Source organism: Coregonus clupeaformis, chromosome 2 (assembly GCF_020615455.1).
Source record: "Coregonus clupeaformis isolate EN_2021a chromosome 2, ASM2061545v1, whole genome shotgun sequence".
Lineage (NCBI taxonomy): Eukaryota > Metazoa > Chordata > Actinopteri > Salmoniformes > Salmonidae > Coregonus > Coregonus clupeaformis.
The window spans coordinates 10,947,257-10,967,612 of NC_059193.1; the positions used below are offsets into that span (position 1 = coordinate 10,947,257).

At 47.5% G+C, this 20,356-nt stretch overlaps 1 protein-coding gene and 1 pseudogene across 1 annotated transcript; both read left to right on the forward strand.

Annotated features, from left to right (window-relative positions):
- Window positions 1-666: 666 nt before the first annotated feature.
- On the forward strand, window positions 667-9,661 carry LOC121535670 (annotated as a pseudogene).
- Window positions 9,662-11,400: 1,739 nt separating this feature from the next.
- On the forward strand, window positions 11,401-19,712 carry LOC121535663 (inositol-trisphosphate 3-kinase B-like). Its single transcript, XM_045225478.1, has 6 exons — window positions 11,401-11,545; window positions 13,432-13,645; window positions 14,107-14,311; window positions 18,832-18,933; window positions 19,061-19,132; window positions 19,239-19,712. Exons 1-6 carry the CDS (start codon window positions 11,401-11,403, stop codon window positions 19,614-19,616), a joined length of 1,116 nt encoding a protein of 371 aa, XP_045081413.1. The 3' UTR covers window positions 19,617-19,712.
- Window positions 19,713-20,356: the final 644 nt, after the last annotated feature.

Genomic DNA, 20,356 nt, shown 5'->3' on the forward strand with positions numbered 1-20,356 from the left:
AGCTCTAGGAAGAGTCTTGGTGGTTCCAAACTTATTCCATTTAAGAATGATGGAGGCTACTGTGTTCTTGGGGACCTTCAATGCTGCAGAAATTTTTTGGTACCCTTCCCCAATCCTGTCTCGGAGCTCTACGGACAATTCCTTCATCCTCATGGCTTGGTTTTTGCTCTGACATGCACTGTCAACTGTGGGACCTTATATAGACAGGTGTGTGTGCCTTTCCAAATCATGTCCAATCAATTTAATTTACCACAGGTGGACTCCAATCAAGTTGTAGAAACATCTCAAGGATGATCAATGGAAATAGGATGCACCTGAGCTAAATTTCAAGTCTCATAGCAAAGGGCCTGAATACTTATGTAAATAAGGTATTTCTGTTTTTTATTTGTAATCAATTTGCAAAAATGTCAAAAAACCTGTTTTCACTTTGTCATAATGGGGTATTGTGTGTAGATTGATGAGGGATAAAACATTTTTGAATAAGGCTGTAACGTAACAAAATGTGGAAAAAGGGAAGGGGTCTGAATACTTTACGAATGCACTATAGGTCTCCCTGTTCATAGAATAGATCAAGCACTCTTAAAGGAAGACTCATGGGGACCTGACAGGATAGCTTGACCCGAGAAGTTCTATCGCGCATCAGAACAGATCATCCACACTCCAGAGATGGACACAGGAAGTGAACCTATGGGCACTGGAGGTCATTATGGGTCAGGTGATCCAGTTGGACCTGCACTGCTCTGGCTCCAGGACACGGTTATGACGGTAACGCTGCAGGCGTGTAAGATGGTGTTACAGGGAGCGTTGTTACTGTGTGCTCTGGGACTGTTGCTACTGACCACCATCTTCCTCTACGGGAGCTTCTACTACTCATACATGCCCCTAGCCACCTACAGTTCACCTGTCCACTACTACTGCAAGTGTGTCTCACACACTCACTCTCTCACGCATACAGACTCTCTCTCTCACACACATGCTCTCTCTGTCTCTCTTTCTCTCTCTCTCTCTGTCTGTCTGTCTGTCTGTCTGTCTGTCTGTCTGTCTGTCTGCCTGTCTGTCTGTCTGTCTGTCTGTCTGTCTGTCTCTCTATCTCACACACTCTCTCTGTCTGTCTGTCTGTCTGTCTGTCTGTCTGTCTGTCTGTCTGTCTGTCTGTCTGTCTGTCTGTCTGTCTGTCTGTCTGTCTGTCTGTCTGTCTGTCTCGTCTCTCTCTCTCTCTCTCTCTCTCTCTCTCTCTCTCTCTCTCTCTCTCTCTCTCTCTCTCTCTCTCTCTCTCTCTCTCTCTCTCTCTCTCTCTCTCTCTCTCTCTCTCTCTCTCTCTCTCTCTCTCACACCTCAGTACATACTTTTGCAATAGGAATTCAATTATTTTCCTTTCCTTTTGCAGGACGGACTGTGACTCCTCAGCTTCCCTTCTCTGCTCCTTCCCCACTGCCTACGTCTCTCTCCTGAGGAATGGCAAGAACCAGGTGATCCTTTATACACTGTTTATCCACCCACCTTCATTAGCCTTAGCGTATGTAACGTATAGAAAAGTCTTGCCAATCAACAGAATGAATTGGGAGGTTTTCATTATGATGTTTGAACTCATTTGAACCCTCCCACTGAAGGCGATGACATACAGCCAGCCCTATCAGATCTCTCTGGAGCTGGAGATGCCCGAGTTGCCAGCCAATCAGGAATGTTCATGGTTAAGATTTCCTGTTACTCCAGACAGGGCTTGTGCATCTAACATTTGCATATTAACTCTGCTTTGCACTTTTTAACTATCTGTTTTGATCTGTATTGGTGTGGTGTGATTTGAGTATATGTTCGATTTTTTTATACTGCTGCAACCAAATTGCCCAGCAATGGGGATTAATCAATATCTTCTGAATCTGTACAAATCAGCTGCACATTTAAATACTCACAGTAACCAATAATGGACTCTGATTGTCCTGTGTTGGTAAATTGACCACCCTGTTGGTCTGCCTCTCTGACTCAGGTAAGGCAGCTCAGCTCCTGCTCTCGCCGCTGCCGCACACTGACCTCCCATGCAGCTGTCATACTGCATGCTATGACTGCTTATGACATCTCTTAAATAGTTAAACATAACTATATAACTGCTTATGACATCTCTTATGTAGTGGTCATAACATTGTAATATGTTTTATGACAGAGGAATGTGGCAATGGACAATAAAGTCAAATATGCATGAGATGCTGTGTTCCCCCCCCCCCCTTCTCCGTGTCCTGTTCCTGTCAGACGATGCTGCGGTATCGCTCCGGCCTGCTCCAGACTGCGGACCAGAGACAGCTGGTAGAGGTGGAGCTCTTCTCCCAATACAGAGAGGATTCTGTGAGTCTCTGGCCGCCCAGTGTGTGTGTGTGAGTGTGTGTGTGTGTGTGTGTATGAGTGTGTGTATGTGTGTGTACAGGGCTAATCCCTCTCTCTCTGTAGTATGCCCCCTCTATAGGAGCCATCATTGAGATCCAGTCTCAGAGGGTGCAGATCTACTCAGCACAGCTCTACATTCATGCTGACTTCACTGGCATAAGGTTAGCTTTACCTCATATTAAATCATTTACATTTTGATTTACAAAAAATATATATACATATATATATATATATATATATACAGTGGGGAGAACAAGTATTTGATACACTGCCGATTTTGCAGGTTTTCCTACTTACAAAGCATGTAGAGGTCTGTAATTTTTATCATTGGTACACTTCAACTGTGAGAGACGGAATCTAAAACAAAAATCCAGAAAATCACATTGTATGATTTTAAAGTAATTAATTTGCATTTTATTGCATGACATAACTATTTGATCACCTACCAACCATTAAGAATTCCGGCTCTCACAGACCTGTTAGTTTTTCTTTAAGAAGCCCTCCTGTTCTCCACTCATTACCTATAGTAACTGCACCTGTTTGAACTCGTTACCTGTATAAAAGACACCTGTCCACACACTCAATCAAACAGACTCCAACCTCTCCACAATGGCCAAGACCAGAGAGCTGTGTAAGGACATCAGGGATACAATTGTAGACCTGCACAAGGCTGGGATGGGCTACAGGACAATAACCAACCAGCTTGGTGAGACGGCAACAACTGTTGGCGCAATTATTAGAAAATGGAAGAAGTTCAAGATGACGGTTAATCACCCTCGGTCTGGGGCTCCATGCAAGATCTCACCTCGTGGGGCATCAAAGATCATGAGGAAGGTGAGGGATCAGCCCAGAACTTCACGTCAGGACCTGGTCAATGATCTGAAGAGAGCTGGGACCACAGTCTCAAAGAAAACCATTAGTAACTGTCACGGTGCTGTGTATGGGTGTGGTGTGGAATCAGGCGCAGGCAGCAGAGGGTAAGTCCACCAAGACTTTACTGAGCACGAAAAGTAATCCAAAACAGCCCGGAGGCAAAAGACGCACACAGGCATAAATACAAGCGCACACACAGGTGCATAAATCTCTCCTCACACAACAAGGAGGAAGCTCAGGAAAAATAGCGTACCGACACGGGTAGCGCAACCACGACACGAACAATCACACACAACACAAACCTAACAACAAGGAAACTAAATAGGGTGCTAAATGAGACCTAACACAAAACAGGTGTGACTAACAGACAAAACCAAACAAACACGAAACATCGAGCGGTGGCAGCTAGAACTCCGGAGATGACGACCGGCGAAACCTGCCCGAACAAGGAGGAGGAGCCGCCTCGGCCGAAACCGTGACAGTACCCCCCCCTTGACGCGCGCCGCCTCCGGCCTCGGGGACGACCAGGGGGACGCGGAGCAGGGCGCGTAGGATGACCACGATGGAATTCGGTCATCAGGGACGGATCCAGAATGTCCCTCCTTGGCACCCAGCACCGCTCCTCCGGACCGTACCCCTCCCACTCCACGAGATATTGGAGACCCCCCATCCGGCGTCTCGAATCCAGGATGGTCCGAACCGTGTACGCCGGAGCCCCCTCGATGTCCAAAGTCCTGGAGTGGACCAGCTACCACCGGCCTGAGGAGAGACACATGGAACGAGGGGTTAATATTCTTGTAATCAATAGGTAGTTCTAACCTGTAACTCACCTCGTTCAATCTCCTCAGGACTTTAAAAGGCCCCACAAACCGCCGACCCAGCTTCCGGCAGGGCAGGCGGAGGGGCAGGTTTCTGGTTGAGAGCCAGACTCGATCTCCAGGTGCGTACACTGGCCCCTCACTGCGGTGTAGGTCGGCGCTCGTCTTCTGTCGACGTATGGCACGCTGCAGATGGACGTGTGCAGCGTCCCACGTCTCCTCCGAGCGCCGCACCCACTCATCCACAGCGGGGGCCTCGATCTGGCTCTCATGCCATGGTGCCAGAACCGGCTGGTACCCTAATACACACTGAAAAGGGGTTAGTTGGGTGGAGGAGTGGCGGAGAGAGTTCTGTGCCATCTCGGCCCAGGGCACATATCTCGCCCACTCCTCCGGCCGGCCCTGACAATATGACCTCAGAAACCTACCCACATCCTGGTTGACTCGTTCAACCTGCCCATTACTCTCCGGGTGGTAACCCGAGGTAAGGCTCACCGAGACCCCCAAACGTTCCATAAATGCTCTCCAGACTCTGGAGGTAAACTGGGGGCCTCGATCGGACACTATATCCTCGGGCACCCCGTAATGCCGGAAGACGTGAGTAAATAGAGCCTCAGCGGTCTGTAGGGCCGTAGGAAGACCCGGCATGGGAAGGAGACGACAGGCCTTCGAGAACCGATCCACAACGACCAGGATGGTGGTATTCCCCTGGGAGGAGGGAAGATCGGTAACAAAATCCACCGAGAGGTGAGACCAGGGTCGTTGTGGAACGGGCAGGGGCTGTAATTTACCCCTGGGCAAGTGTCTGGGCGCCTTACACTGGGCACATACTGAGCAGGAGGAGACATAAACCCTCACATCCCTGGCTAACGTTGGCCACCAGTACTTCGTACTAAGGCAGTGCACCGTCCGGCCAATACCCGGATGTCCAGAGGAGGGGGACGTGTGAGCCCAATAAATCAGCCGATCCCGGACCTCGAGCGGGACGTACACCCGACCCACCGGACACTGTGGAGGACTAGGCTCGGTGCGTAACGCCCGCTCGATCTCCGCATCGACCTCCCACACCACCGGTGCCACCAGACAAGACTCCGGTAGTATGGGAATGGACTCCACGCACCTCTCCTCCGTGTCATACCGACGGGACAGAGCATCTGCCTTCCCGTTCTGGGACCCAGGGATGTAAGTGATCTTGAACACAAACCGGGCGAGAAACATAGTCCATCGAGCCTGGCGAGGATTCAGTCTCCTAGCTGCCCGAATGTACTCCAGGTTACGATGGTCGGTCAGAATGAGGAAAGGGTGCTGAGCCCCCTCAAGCCAATGCCTCCACACCTTTAGGGCCTGTACTACGGCTAACAGCTCCCTGTCCCCTACGTCATAATTCCGCTCCGCCGGACTGAGCTTCTTAGAATAAAAAGCACAGGGGCGGAGCTTAGGTGGTGTACCGGATCGTTGAGAAAGAACTGCCCCGATACCGGCCTCAGACGCGTCCACCTCAACTTGGAAGGGTAAAGTGGGATCCGGGTGCGCCAACACCGGGGCCGAGGTAAACAGGTCCTTCAGTCTCCCAAAGGCCCTGTCCGCCTCAGCTGACCACTGCAAGCGCACCGGACCCCCTTTCAGAAGAGACGTTATGGGAGCTGCCACCTGTCCAAAACCCCGGATAAACCTCCGGTAGAAATTCGCAAAACCCAAGAACCGCTGCACCTCTTTAACCGTAGTTGGGGTTTGCCAATTACGCACGGCGGACACTCGGTCCACCTCCATTCTCACCCCTGACGCAGACAACTGGTAACCCAAAAAGGAAACTGACTCCTGGAAGAACAGACATTTCTCAGCTTTGACATACAGGTCATGCTCCAACAGTCTCCTCAATACCCGGCGCACCAGGGCTACATGCTCGGCCCGAGTAGCACTGTACACAAGAATATCATCTATGTACACCACTACTCCCTGCGCCTGCATGTCCCGGAAAAGTTCGTCTATGAACGATTGGAAGACTGATGGAGCATTCATTAACCCATATGGCATGACGAGATACTCGTAATGGCCGGATGTAGTACTAAATGCTGTCTTCCACTCATCGCCCTCCCTAATGCGCACCAAGTTATATGCGCTCCTGAGATCCAATTTTGTGAAGAACCTTGCCCCGTGTAAGGACTCCGTCATGGTCCCAATCAGAGGAAGTGGATAGCTGTACTTCACCGTCACCTGATTGAGACCGCGGTAATCAATACACGGACGCAAACCTCCATCCTTTTTCTTCACAAAAAAGAAGCTCGAGGACGCGGGAGAAGTGGAGGCCCGTATGTATCCCTGTCTCAGAGACTCGGCAATGTAAGTCTCCATTGCCCTTTTCTCCTCCTGTGACAAAGGATACACATGGCTCCGCGAGCGCTGCTCCTGTCTGGAGGTCTATCGCACAATCCCCCTGTCTATGAGGTGGCAACTGTGCCGCTCTGGTCTTACTGAACACGAGCGCCAAATCCTCATACTCAGGAGGAATGTGCAGTGCTGGCATCTGGTTCGGACTCTCCACCGAGGTCGCCCCTACGGAAACACCCAGACATAACCCCTCACACTGAGCAGACCACCCTTTAAGAGCTTTCTCTCGCCACGAAATAGTAGGATCATGGGTCATCAACCAGGGAAGCCCCAGTACCACCGGATACGCAGGAGAGTCGATAAGATAGAGTTGAATCGTCTCCTCATGACCCCCTGCGTCATCATCCGGTGGCGCTGTGACCTCCCCAATCAACCCAGATCCTAACGGACGACTATCTAGGGCATGTACAGGAAAGGGTTTGTCGACTGGAAGGAGGGGAATCCCTAACTTAACACAGAATCTCCGGTCTACAAAATTCCCAGCTGCGCCTGAATCGACTAGCGCCTTATGCTGGGACCGAGGTGCAACCTGTGGGAAACAAACAGGTAAGGTAATGTGAACGACAGAAAGCTCTGGGTAAGTAGGGCGCCTACTCACCTGGGTGGACTCCCCCACTGTACGACCTGCTCTCTCCCTCACCAGGGGACCCTCCCCAGCACCTAGCCGCGGTGTGCCCTCCGCGCCCACACTTGGTGCAGGAGACTGCCCCCCTCGGGCTCCTACCTCTTCTCCCTCTAGCGCCAGCACCTCCAAGCTCCATCGGACACTGCTCGGAGGCGCTGGAGGGTGGAATGGGGGGCCCCCACCTGGGACGTCCGCGGGTCGCCAGCAGGTTGTCCAGTCGGATGGCCATGTCCACCAGCTGGTCAAATGTTAGTGTACTGTCCCTGCAGGCTAACTCCCTGCGGACGTCCTCCCGAAGGCTACATCGGGAAGTGGTCTATGAGGGCCCTCTCATTCCACCCCGCATCAGCCGCTAGAGTCCGGAACTCCAGCGCGAACGCCTGAGCGCTCCTCATCCCCTGTCGGAGGTGGAATAGACGTTCCCCCCGCCGCTCTCCCCTCTGGTGGATGGTCGAAGACCGCACGGAAGCGACGGGAGAACTCCGCATAGGTGACGGTGGCGGCGTCTATTCCCCTCCACTCGGCGTTGGCCCACTCCAACGCCTTGCCGGTGAGACAGGAGATGAGGGCGGAAACGCTCTCGTATCCCGAGGGCGCCGGGTGTATGGTGGCAATGTAGAGCTCCACTTGTAGGAGGAACCCCTGACACCCGGCAGCGGTGCCGTCGTACGCCCTCGGGAGCGAGAGCCGAATCCCACTGGGTTCCGGTCGATGGACGGGCTGGTTGTCCGGTGGTGAAGGTGATGGTGCGATAGGTGGGGCTATGGGAACCCCGCTGGTCTCCCATCGACGAAGGGTGTCCATGACGCCCTCCAAGGCGTGCCCGATACGGTTGATCCGGTGCTCGTGTCCAAGGAGACGCTCCTCCATGGGGTCGACGGGTGCTCCTGCTGATTCCATCTAATGGTGTGTGATTCTGTCACGGTGCTGTGTATGGGTGTGGTGTGGAATCAGGCGCAGGCAGCAGAGGGTAAGTCCACCAAGACTTTACTGAGCACGAAAAGTAATCCAAAACAGCCCGGAGGCAAAAGACGCACACAGGCGTAAATACAAGCGCACACACAGGTGCATAAATCTCTCCTCACACAACAAGGAGGAAGCTCAGGAAAAATAGCGTACCGACACGGGTAGCGCAACCACGACACGAACAATCACACACAACACAAACCTAACAACAAGGAAACTAAATAGGGTGCTAAATGAGACCTAACACAAAACAGGTGTGACTAACAGACAAAACCAAACAAACACGAAACATGAGACGACGACCGGCGAAACCTGCCCGAACAAGGAGGAGGAGCCGCCTCGGCCGAAACCGTGACAGTAACACACTACGCCGTCATGGATTAAAATCCTGCAGTGCACGCAAGGTCCCCCTGCTCAAGCCAGCGCATGTCCAGGCCCGTCTGAAGTTTGCCAATGACCATCTGGATGATCCAGAGGAGGAATGGGAGAAGGTCATGTGGTCTGATGAGACAAAAATATAGCTTTTTGGTCTAAACTCCACTTGCTGTGTTTGGAGGAAGAAGAAGGATGAGTACAACCCCAAGAACACCATCCCAACCGTGAAGCATGGAGGTGGAAACATCTTTCTTTGGGGATGCTTTTCTGCAAAGGGGACAGGACAACTGCACCGTATTGAGGGGAGGATGGATGGGTCCATGTATCGCGAGATCTTGGCCAACAACCTCCTTCCCTCAGTAAGAGCATTGAAGATGGGTCGTGGCTGGGTCTTCCAGCATGACAATGACCCAAAACACACAGCCAGGGCAACTAAGGAGTGGCTCCGTAAGAAGCATCTCAAGGTCCTGGAGTGGCCTAGCCAGTCTCCAGACCTGAACCCATTTAGAAAATCTTTGGAGGGAGCTGAAAGTCCGTATTGCCCAGCGACAGCCCCGAAACCTGAAGGATCTGGAGAAGGTCTGTATGGAAGAGTGGGCCAAAATCCCTTTTGCAGTGTGTGCAAACCTGGTCAAGACCTAGTCAGGAAACGTATGATCTCTGTAATTGCAAACAAAGGTTTCTGTACCAAATATTTAGTTCTGATTTTCTGATGTATCATATACTTATGTCATGCAATAAAATGCGAATTAATTACTTAAAAATCATACAATGTGATTTTCTGGATTTTTGTTTTAGATTCCGTCTCTCACAGTTGAAGTGTACCTATGATAAAAATGACAGACCTCTACATGCTTTGTAAGTAGGAAAACCTGCAAAATCGGCAGTGTATCAAATACTTGTTCTCTCCACTGTATATATATATATATATATGAAAATATGAACTCTTCTCCCCCCTCATCAGGTACTTCCTGTACAACTTCCTAACGCTGTCAGCAGTAATGGGTTTGGCCAGTATCTTTTTCTTCCTCAGTGTCCTCCTCTTCTTCAGCTACCTGAGGCTCATCTGGGGCTTAGCTGGGATGGACGAGAGCGAGGACACTGAACACCTGCAAGATGACCAGGATGACACTACAGGTAAGTACACACTTGTACACACACCTGTGTGAGATGTATCATGTGTTGTGTTTGGGTGTGCTTTTCACTCAGAAATCGAGAACTCCTCATCAGATGCACTACTGGAGGCACATCAGATTACTGCTTTGAGAATGGACTCTTCCTCCTGGCCCATCTGAGCCAGGAGGAAGAGTCCATTCTCAAAGCAGGAGGGGGGGAGTTGTCAAGCAGCCAGACAGCATCCGCAGCACACTGACTGGAACCTCAACCTGTGTGATATCCTGATGGAGAGCTCCTGATGGAGAGCTCCAGTTGCGTAATGACCAATAGGTGGCGCCAAAGTATTATATTTCGAGGGGGCCCTCTTGTACTTTGTTACAGCAAAACAATAGGAAGATTTGTTACATTTAAAAACCTGCTTATATGTTTAAATCTGTGTGAATGTATTACTTTTTGTGTCCTCTTTTATTTAGTTTATTTAAAATTGTGTGATAATTCATGCAAAAAACAGACAATGTTGAAATATTTCACCATAGGCCTCCACCTAAGATGACCATTTTACTGTAGCCTACAGTTTTGCAAAAATGGAGTAAGGGTTATATCAGATGATCTCAGTATTATGAAACATCCAGGGTGGATGATAACACAAACAAAGTGCCTTCCTCATTTTCATATATTTGCAGGGCCGGTTCCAGACATAAGAGACATAAGCGGTCGCTTAGGGCCCCGGCCGCTAATGACATGACATTTCTTATCAAATGGCTACTTTTTCTCTCCGCCCCATGGCGAAATGTGTAGAATTGCAAGAAATTTACTTTAAAACACCATCAAGAGGGGGGCCACTAAAATGTTTTGCCACGAGATGAAGGGCCCCCAAAAGGCTAGAGCCGGCCTTTATATTTGCAATGTTACTGACAAACATTCCTATGTCTCCCATGTTCTCCTCATCATTGTCATGTAATAAATACTACAAATGTCTTTATTGGTGTTTGTATATTTACATCCTACATTTCGCAGTCTGTCACTCAAAAACATGCTCACAGCACAATCTGTCCAAAAATTGCAGCGTATACTTTTTGATTTTATGTCATTAATGAAGCCACCTAAGATGTTTTAAAATGTCCTATAGTAGCATAGGCCTGTTAGTAAAACCCCTCTGTATTTGGATACTAGACAGAGTACCCTATTCAGATGACGGAGATGCATTTCCTAAGAAACACACAAACAAGAGACACTCCTGTCAACCTGCAGTTCACTGCCATGCTGCCAGTCACACTCACTCACTTACCACAATGTTTTGAAAATGTTGTTGCATCACATCATGCAAAATACTACCACATCAGGGATAACGCAGGGAGACAGAGCTTATCCTATCCTACTACAGTCTACCTACTGTACAGGTGTCATTTCTACGGACTAAATGAACCCCTAGGGTCCATAAAGGGTTCCACAAATGTATCAAGGGGATGCTGTTGGATGCACAAGGTAGGCTACTGCAAGCAACTTTTATTATCAGTATTTCAAAATCCTTATTGCAACACCTAAATAGACATTGTCATTGCATTGTCAGTCCTGTACGTGTTTTTAAAAAAAAGTGTTGTAGCTATAGCTTATTCATGTGTCTCTTGTTAGTGAAATAATTTTTCATTAACAATTTTAGACTTAACCATTCAACTACCTTAATTTGCCTGTGTGTTTTGTGCTGTATATGATTTTATAAATATGTTTTCACATATGGAACATATAATCTCTACTCAGGAGACTTATCTAACACTCACAAAGAGGACTAGGCCTACTAACAATTGGAGTGGATTTATCAGGATAACTACATCCCCTGGAATATCACCCTTTCACCTGGGAATGATGGACAACACAACACCCCCAGCTCTGGATGAAATGAAGGATGTGGAGAAAGAAAAGGAGACGGTAGAAGGAGAGTTGGGGAATGAAGAACAGGATGATGGATTTCTTGGACTCTTGAATGACGTCGACCAACATCTGCCCATTGGTGACAGGACACCCAGTGTGTTTAGTGGGGTGAAACCCCAAACCAAACTTCTCTCTAGCCAGGACTCACCATCTAACAGTCTGGAACTACAAAACCATGATGGAGTACCAGAAGAGAGATACAGGCATCTGGGAGACACAGAACCAGGCTCTGAACTGCATGTGACTCAAGCCCTTTTGGTGGATATTCAAAGATGTGACAGTGGAGTGTGGGAAAGGGGAGAAGAGAGGGGAAAATAACATGTAGAGAAGGAGGAGGGGTCAGCGAGTGAAATAGTAAAGGATTCAAGGATGAGCAGAAGGAGCGTGAAGGAGAGATGGAGACTGAGGAAGAGGGAGAGGTTGGGAGGGAGCATGCCAGCAGCAAAGACAGAGGGATGGGAAAAGATGGAGAGAAGAAAGAGATGGAGCGGGTCAGGGAGGATGAGAAAGATGGAAGAGGAAGAGGGGATGCAAGATGGAGGTGTGCCGAATGAGAGGAGCGAGGAGAGGAAGAGTGCAGAGCAGACAGGTGATAAAGAGACAGAGAGGATAGGGGATAGAGAGATAGACAGAGAGGGCACAGGGGATAGAGAGATGAAAGGAGAAAGATCAGGGGATAGAAAGACGGAAGGAGAAAGTGTCAGGGATAGAAGGAAGGATGGAGAGAAGGAAGGTGCCAGCAGCCTGAGCTCTGAGGGGAGCTGTAGTGAACCCCCCTGGTCTGCTTCCCCCCATCCCATCCTCTCCAGGATGCTCATGCACTCCTCTGTCTCATCCTCCTCTTCCTCATTCAACTGCTCCTCAGCAGAGAGCGATGAGGTCTTCAGCGAAGGAGAGGACACTGCCAGCAAGAGGAGCACCATGAGAAGGGTGAGATTGAGAACTGAATGTGAAAAGAGAAAGTATACACCATACTTTTGGAGATAATATTTCAAATAGACAATATCTCACTGATTTCCTCCACTGTAGGCCTACACTGTAAATATTAGGGCTGGGAATTGCCAGGGTCCTCACAATACGATATTATCACCATACTTAGGTGCCAATATGATATGTATTGCGATTCTCACCATTCTATATGTATTGCAATTCAATTCTGTGATTTTATTCAGATTCCATGGTCCAAACATATTGCTCACCATATGTCTGCTGCAGAGAGACAAGAGAGAGCATAAGATTGCGAGTTTTGATCAGTCATGGAAATATAAGTGCTGAAAACAAATTGGCTCCATATTGAAAAAGAATATGGAGAACAAGCTATGAAGGAAAAATACTGTTATTTTGGTGCAGGTACCGCCAACTAGAGCAAAAATAATATTGCGATATTATCAAATTGATACAATACATCGTCCAAAATATATGTAACTGTATCGATTTTTTCCATTGATGCCTTTATTCTCCATGAAAGAATGTGTGTAATTTCCATCCCATTTTCAACCCCTCTGTCTAACTGCTGTCTGCGATTTGCATGAGTTTGAAAGCGAGCCTTGAGCCGGGCACATTTGAATAGGATTTGAATGGGTCCTACTGATGGAAATAGGGGAGACCGGAGACAGAGGGTGATGGGTGTTCCACCAGAGTTTTCCCACTCCCCTTAGTGTGAGCCTACAGAATTTTGACTCAAGTTATTCCACATTGCCCATTATGAAGCTAAGGAGAGAGATAATAGAAAGTAGACTATTTTAAAGTGCATTTGACAATGGAAATTCTCTTTACGCCAGTGTCGCTCCTGGAGGACCTTCCTGATGATGATACAGTGGTCAGTGCGTCGGCAGAGCTCATGGGTCCAGCTAGCAGGACATCAAGGCATGTGTCCATTCAACAACACAAACACATCTCTATAGCACTTTATATGTACTGTATAACTCACTCTATCACATCTCTCCCCTGCCTCTGTGTTGCTAGGTAACTTCCAGCTGAGTGAGGGGGGCGAGGTGCTGAAGCGTTTCAGTGAGGTGGAGGCTGTGTGTCTGCAGGCCCTCATGGTTGACCCCCTCCGTCCGTTTGTACCGCAGTACCATGGGTCGGTCACCAGGGGGGGTAACAGTTACATCCGCCTGGAGGATTTACTGAGTGGCCTGAAGAACCCAGTCATCATGGACTGCAAGATGGGCGTGAGGTACTGTGTGTGTGTGTGTGTGTGTGTGTGTGTGTGTGTGTGTGTGTTGGTTGGTTCTTCTATCCTCGTGGGGACCTAAACAAGGAAAATGATCTCTTATGGGGATCAGAAGAACATAACGTGTGTGTGTGTGTATCAGAGGAGTCTGGTGAGGGAGGACGGCTCAAATAATGGAAGGAATGGAGTGAATGGAATTGTATCAAACACATGGAACACCAGGTGTCTGATGTGTTTGATACCAGGCATTCCATTAATTCCGTTCCAGACATTACTGTGAGCCCATCCTCCCCATTTAAAGTGCCACCAGCCACCACTGGTGTGTGTGTGTGTGTGTGTGTGTGTGTGTGTGTGTGTGTGTGTGTGTGTGTGTGTGTGTGTGTGTGTGTGTGGGTGCTGGTGCGGGTGTGTGTGTGTAACTGTGTGTAATATAAACTACTGTTGCCCATAATGGTTTCTCTCAGGACATACCAGGAGGAGGAATTAACCAAATCACACACCAAGCCCACCCTGCGGACTGATATGTACCAGAAGATGGTAAAAGTAGATCCGACGGCTCCCACGGTGGAGGAACATGAGCAGCGAGGCGTGACGAAGTGGCGCTACCTGCAGTGGAGGGATAACACCAGCTCCACCTCCACACTAGGCTTCAGGATTGAGGGCATCATGGTGAGAGACACGGCTTCAACGCCCAAACCTCTGCTGTCCTCTGATTGGCTAAATGATAACGGAAGGAAATAAACATCAGCATCCAGATCAAAAATCTAGTTTTTTGCCAAAGTCTTTATTTATTGACTGCATCATTGATGTTTTAAAAGTCCTGACTGTTCTCGACCCCTCTGTCTCTCAGGCTACTAACCTCCCTGGATTATATATACTGGGGTTATATACAGTGCATTCGGAAAGTATTCAGAGGCCTTGACTTTTCCCACATTTTGTTGCGTTACAGCCTTATTCAAAAATGGATTACATAGTTTTTTTCCTCATCAATCTAGACACAATACCCCATAATGACAAAGCAAAAACAGGTTTTTAGAAATGTTTGCAAATGTATTAAAAATTAAAAACGGAAATATCACATTTACATAAGTATTCAGACCCTTTGCTATGAGACACAAAATTGAGCTCAGGTGCATCCTATTTCCATTGATCATCCTTGAGATGTTTCTACAACTTGATTGAAGTCCACCTGTGGTCAATTCAATTGATTGGACATGATTTGGAAAGGCACACACCTGTCTATATATGGTCCCACAGTTGACAGTGCATGTCAGAGCATAAACCCAAGCCATGAGGTCGAAGGAATTGTCCGTAGAGCTCAGAGAAAGGATTGTGTCGAGACACAAATATGGGGAAGGGTACCTAAACATTTATTCAGCATTGAAGGTCCCCAAGAACACAATGGCCTCCATCATTCTTAAAGTTTGGAACCACCAAGACTCTTCCTAGAGCTGGCCGCCCGTCCAAACAGAACCATCGGGGGAGAAGGGCCTTGGTCAGGGAGGTGACCAAGAACCCGATGGTCACTTTGAAAGAGCTTCAGAGTTCCTCTGTGGAGATGGGAGAACCTTCGAGAAGGACAAACATCTCTGCAGCACTCCACCAATCAGGCCTTTATGGTAGAGTGGCCAGACGGAAGCCACTCCTCAGTAAAAGGCACATGACAGCCTGCTTGGAGTTTGCCAAAAGGCACCTAAAGGACTCTCAGACTATGAGAAACAAGATTATCTGGTCTGATGAAACCAAGATTCAACTCTTTGGCCTGAATGCCAAGCGTCTGTGGCCTGAATGCAAACCTGGCACCATCCCTACGGTGAAGCATGGTGGTGGCAGCATCATGCTGTGGGGATGTTTTTCAGTGGCAGGGACTGGGAGACTAGTCAGGATCGAGAGAAAGATGAACGGAGCAAAGTACAGAGAGATCCTTGATGAAAACCTGCTCCAGAGCGCTCAGGACCTCAGACTGGGGTGAAGGTTCACCTTCCAACAGGACAATGACCCTAAGCACACAGCCAAGACAATGCAGGAGTGGCTTCGGGACAAGTCTCTGAATGTCCTTGAGTGGCCCAGCCAGAGCACAGACTTGAACCTGATCGAACATCTCTGGAGAGACCTGAAAATAGCTGTGCAGCAACGCTCCCCATCCAACCTGACATAGTTTGAGAGGATCTCTAGAGAAGAATGGGAGACTTTCTGAATGCACTGTATACTGGGGTTATGTATACTGGGGTTATGTATACTGGGGTTATGTATGCTGGGGTTATGTATACTGGGGTTATGTATACTGGGGTTATGTATGCTGGGGTTATGTATACTGGGGTTATGTATACTGGGGTTATATATGCTGGGGTTATGTATACTGGGGTTATGTATACTGGGGTTATGTATGATGGGGTTATATATGCTGGGGTTATGTATACTGGGGTTATATATGTTGGCGTTATATATGTTGGGGTTATATATACTGGGGTTATATATGTTGGGGTTATATATGTTGGGGTTATATATGCTGGGGTTATATATGTTGGGGTTATGTATACGGGTTATATATGCTGGGGTTATGTATACTGGGGTTATATATGTTGGGGTTATATATGCTGGGGTTATATATGTTGGGGTTATATATGCTGGGGTTATATATGCTGGGGTTATGTATGCTGGGGTTATATATGCTGGGGTTATATATGCTGGGGTTATATATGTTGGGGTTATATATGCTGGGGTTATATGCTGGGGTTATATATGTTGGGGTTATATATGTTGGGGTTATGTATGCTGGGGTTATGTATACTGGGGTTATATATGTTGGGGTTATATATGTTGGGGTTATATATGCTGGGGTTATGTATGCTGGGGTTATGTATACTGGGGTTATATATGCTGGGGTTATATACAGTGGGGAGAAGAAGTATTTGATACACTGGCGATTTTGCAGGTTTTCCTACTTACAAAGCATGTAGAGGTCTGTAATTTTGATCATAGGTACACTTCAACTGTGAGAGACGGAATCTAAAACAAAAATCCAGAAAATCACATTGTATGATTTTTAAGTAATTAATTTGCATTTTATTGCATGACATAAGTATTTGATACATCAGAAAAGCAGAACTTAATATTTGGTACAGAAACCTTTGTTTGCAATTACAGAGATCATACGTTTCCTGTAGGTCTTGACCAGGTTTGCACACACTGCAGCAGGGATTTTGGCCCACTCCTCCATACAGACCTTCTCCAGATCCTTCAGGTTTCGGGGCTGTCGCTGGGCAATACGGACTTTCAGCTCCCTCCAAAGATTTTCTATTGGGTTCAGGTCTGGAGACTGGCTAGGCCACTCCAGGACCTTGAGATGCTTCTTACGGAGCCACTCCTTAGTTGCCCTGGCTGTGTGTTTCGGGTCGTTGTCATGCTGGAAGACCTTGCCATGACCCATCTTCAATGCTCTTACTGAGGGAAGGAGGTTGTTGGCCAAGATCTCGCGATACATGGCCCCATCCATCCTCCCCTCAATACGGTGCAGTCATCCTGTCCCCTTTGCAGAAAAGCATCCCCAAAGAATGATATTTCCACCTCCATGCTTCACGGTTGGGATGGTGTTCTTGGGGTTGTACTCATCCTTGTTCTTCCTCCAAACACAGCGAGTGGAGTTTAGACCAAAAAGCTATATTTTTGTCTCATCAGACCACATGACCTTCTCCCATTCCTCCTCTGGATCATCCAGATGGTCATTGGCAAACTTCAGACGGGCCTGGACATGCGCTGGCTTGAGCAGGGGGACCTTGCGTGCGCTGCAGGATTTTAATCCATGACGGCGTAGTGTGTTACTAATGGTTTTCTTTGAGACTGTGGTCCCAGCTCTCTTCAGGTCATTGACCAGGTCCTGCCGTGTAGTTCTGGGCTGATCCCTCACCTTTCTCATGATCATTGATGCCCCACGAGGTGAGATCTTGCATGGAGCCCCAGACCGTGGGTGATTGACCGTCATCTTGAACTTCTTCCATTTTCTAATAATTGCGCCAACAGTTGTTGCCTTCACACCAAGCTGCTTGCCTATTGTCCTGTAGCCCATCCCAGCCTTGTGTAGGTCTACAATTTTATCCCTGATGTCCTTACACAGCTCTCTGGTCTTGGCCATTGTGGAGAGGTTGGAGTCTGTTTGATTGAGTGTGTGGACAGGTGTCTTTTATACAGGTAATGAGTTCAAACAGGTGCAGTTAATACAGGTAATGAGTGGAGAACAGGAGGGCTTCTTAAAGAAAAACTAACAGGTCTGTGAGAGCCGGAATTCTTACTGGTTGGTAGGTGATCAAATTCTTATGTCATGCAATAAAATGCAAATTAATTACTTAAAAATCATACAATGTGATTTTCTGGATTTTTGTTTTAGATTCCGTCTCTCACAGTTGAAGTGTACCTATTATATAATTTACAGACCTCTACATGCTTTGTAAGTAGGAAAACCTGCAAAATCTCCCCACTGTATGTTAGGGTTATGTATTTTTTTACATTTTAGCAGACGCTCTTATCCAGAGCGACTTACAGGAGCAATTAGGGTTAAGTGCCTTGCTCAAGGGCACAGACAGATTTTTCACCTAGTCGGCTCGGGGATTAGAACCAGCGACCTTTCGGTTACTGGCACAACGCTCTTAACCACTAAGCTACTTGCCGCCCACTGTGGTTATGTATGCTGTTGGTGGTCTACAATTGTCCCAGGGTTTTAGGGCCCGATTCAATCAGTTCCGCTTTAGCCAACATCCGCATAGCTGATGTTTTGACGGTGTCGGAGGTTGAACTGTGTTAGAGCTGTCAAATCCACAAGTGGCTCCTGACATTATACCTAAAGCAAACATTGCCATTGGCTGCACGGAGTCGCATTAAGAGAAATACCATGCAGCCTTGTTTACAAGTTGTAACACTGGATGTGAGATGTAATCTACACCTCCATTAGGATGATAGAAATCCTCTTTATTTCGTTTAATGATTTTCAATTAGAGCATAATTATTTCTATATAGCCTACACTTTCTCATTCTGAAATTCTAACGTGAGTGGGATGGGTGTGGCTTCATGACAATGATCACAAGAGCAGCTGCTCACCGATTTGACAGATTGAATGCATTTCCATCGCCGATTAACACTTGATCTGATTGAATCTAGGCCTTAGTCTGTGTCTGTCCCTGTGTGTCCATGTTAGATGGAGAATGGTAGCGTAAAGCGGGACTTTAAGAAGATGCTCACCCCAGCCCAGGTCACTGAGGCACTCCTCTCCTTCACCAAGAGTCATCTACACATCCTGGTAAGTCATTTACCATCAACATCACCTACATTATATACAATGTACAGGTTTCACACACCTCTAATAATGTATCTGAAATATATCTCCTTTTCACGCTGCACTCTCCCTTCCTGGTTCTCACCCTTAGAAGGCCTACCATTCCAGACTTCAGGCTCTGGATGAAGCCCTGAAGGAATCCCCATTTTTCAAATCCCACGAGGTCAGTTGATATTTACCACTTAAACATGTCGACCCTCCCTCTACTTCATAATAACATATTTAGCCTCAGAACTAGTCATACAGTAATGTTTTGGTTCACTTGGCAGGTGATTGGCAGCTCGCTCCTCTTCGTCCACGACTGGACCAGTAAGGCCAGCATCTGGATGATAGACTTTGGGAAAACCATCCCGTCGCCCAGCAGTGTGCAGCTGAGGCACAACGTCCCGTGGGCCGAGGGGAATCGGGAGGACGGGTACCTGATCGGGCTGGCCGCCCTCACCTCCTTCGTGGATCAGGCTATCAGCCAGGCAGCCTGCATACAGGAGGAGAACCATGGAGAGGAGACGGACAGTGTCACACACACCCTGCAGGAACAGGAACACACACAGACTAAAAGTCAGGGCGAGGTAGCACAGAATGAAGGTACTTCTGATGGAACAAGAGAGGCCACATCAGGTCAATACTCACAGGAATGTGTTCTCTAATTTACATGGATTATGTTTGTGGATGATTTGAGGCATTGCAATATACACTATTAATGGATAGAATTCTCTTAACTGTTTAGACATAATATAGGGTGAGTTAAGTTGAATAAGGTGTTTATGGACAATATTTTTCAATTCTTCACAATAAAAATGACCTACTGTACAAATGCCTCATCTATAGACATCATATTGACAGTTATCAATGTGTTCTAACTCAAATTTGCGCCATACAGTGGGGAAAAAAAGTATTTAGTCAGCCACCAATTGTGCAAGTTCTCCCACTTAAAAAGATGAGAGAGGCCTGTAATTTTCATCATAGGTACACGTCAACTATGACAGACAAAATGAGAAAAAAAAATCCAGAAAATCACATTGTAGGATTTTTAATGAATTTATTTGCAAATTATGGTGGAAAATAAGTATTTGGTCAATAACAAAAGTTTCTCAATACTTTGTTATATACCCTTTGTTGGCAATGACACAGGTCAAACGTTTTCTGTAAGTCTTCACAAGGTTTTCACACACTGTTGCTGGTATTTTGGCCCATTCCTCCATGCAGATCTCCTCTAGAGCAGTGATGTTTTGGGGCTGTCACTGGGCAACACAGACTTTCAACTCCCCTCCAAAGATTTTCTATGGGGTTGAGATCAGGAGACTGGCTAGGCCACTCCAGGACCTTGAAATGCTTCTTACGAAGCCACTCCTTCATTGCCCGGGCGGTGTGTTTGGGATCATTGTCA

What these genes read in the sequence shown, in the direction of transcription:
- LOC121535663 (XM_045225478.1), top strand. Translation starts at nt 11,401, where the DNA reads ATGGACAACACAACACCCCCAGCTCTGGATGAAATGAAGGATGTGGAG. An exon ending in TCAGGATTGAGGGCATCATG is followed by an intron (nt 14,312 to 18,831) that starts GTGAGAGACACG and finishes TGTCCATGTTAG; the next exon opens with ATGGAGAATGGTAGCGTAAA. An exon ending in CATTTTTCAAATCCCACGAG is followed by an intron (nt 19,133 to 19,238) that starts GTCAGTTGATAT and finishes TTCACTTGGCAG; the next exon opens with GTGATTGGCAGCTCGCTCCT.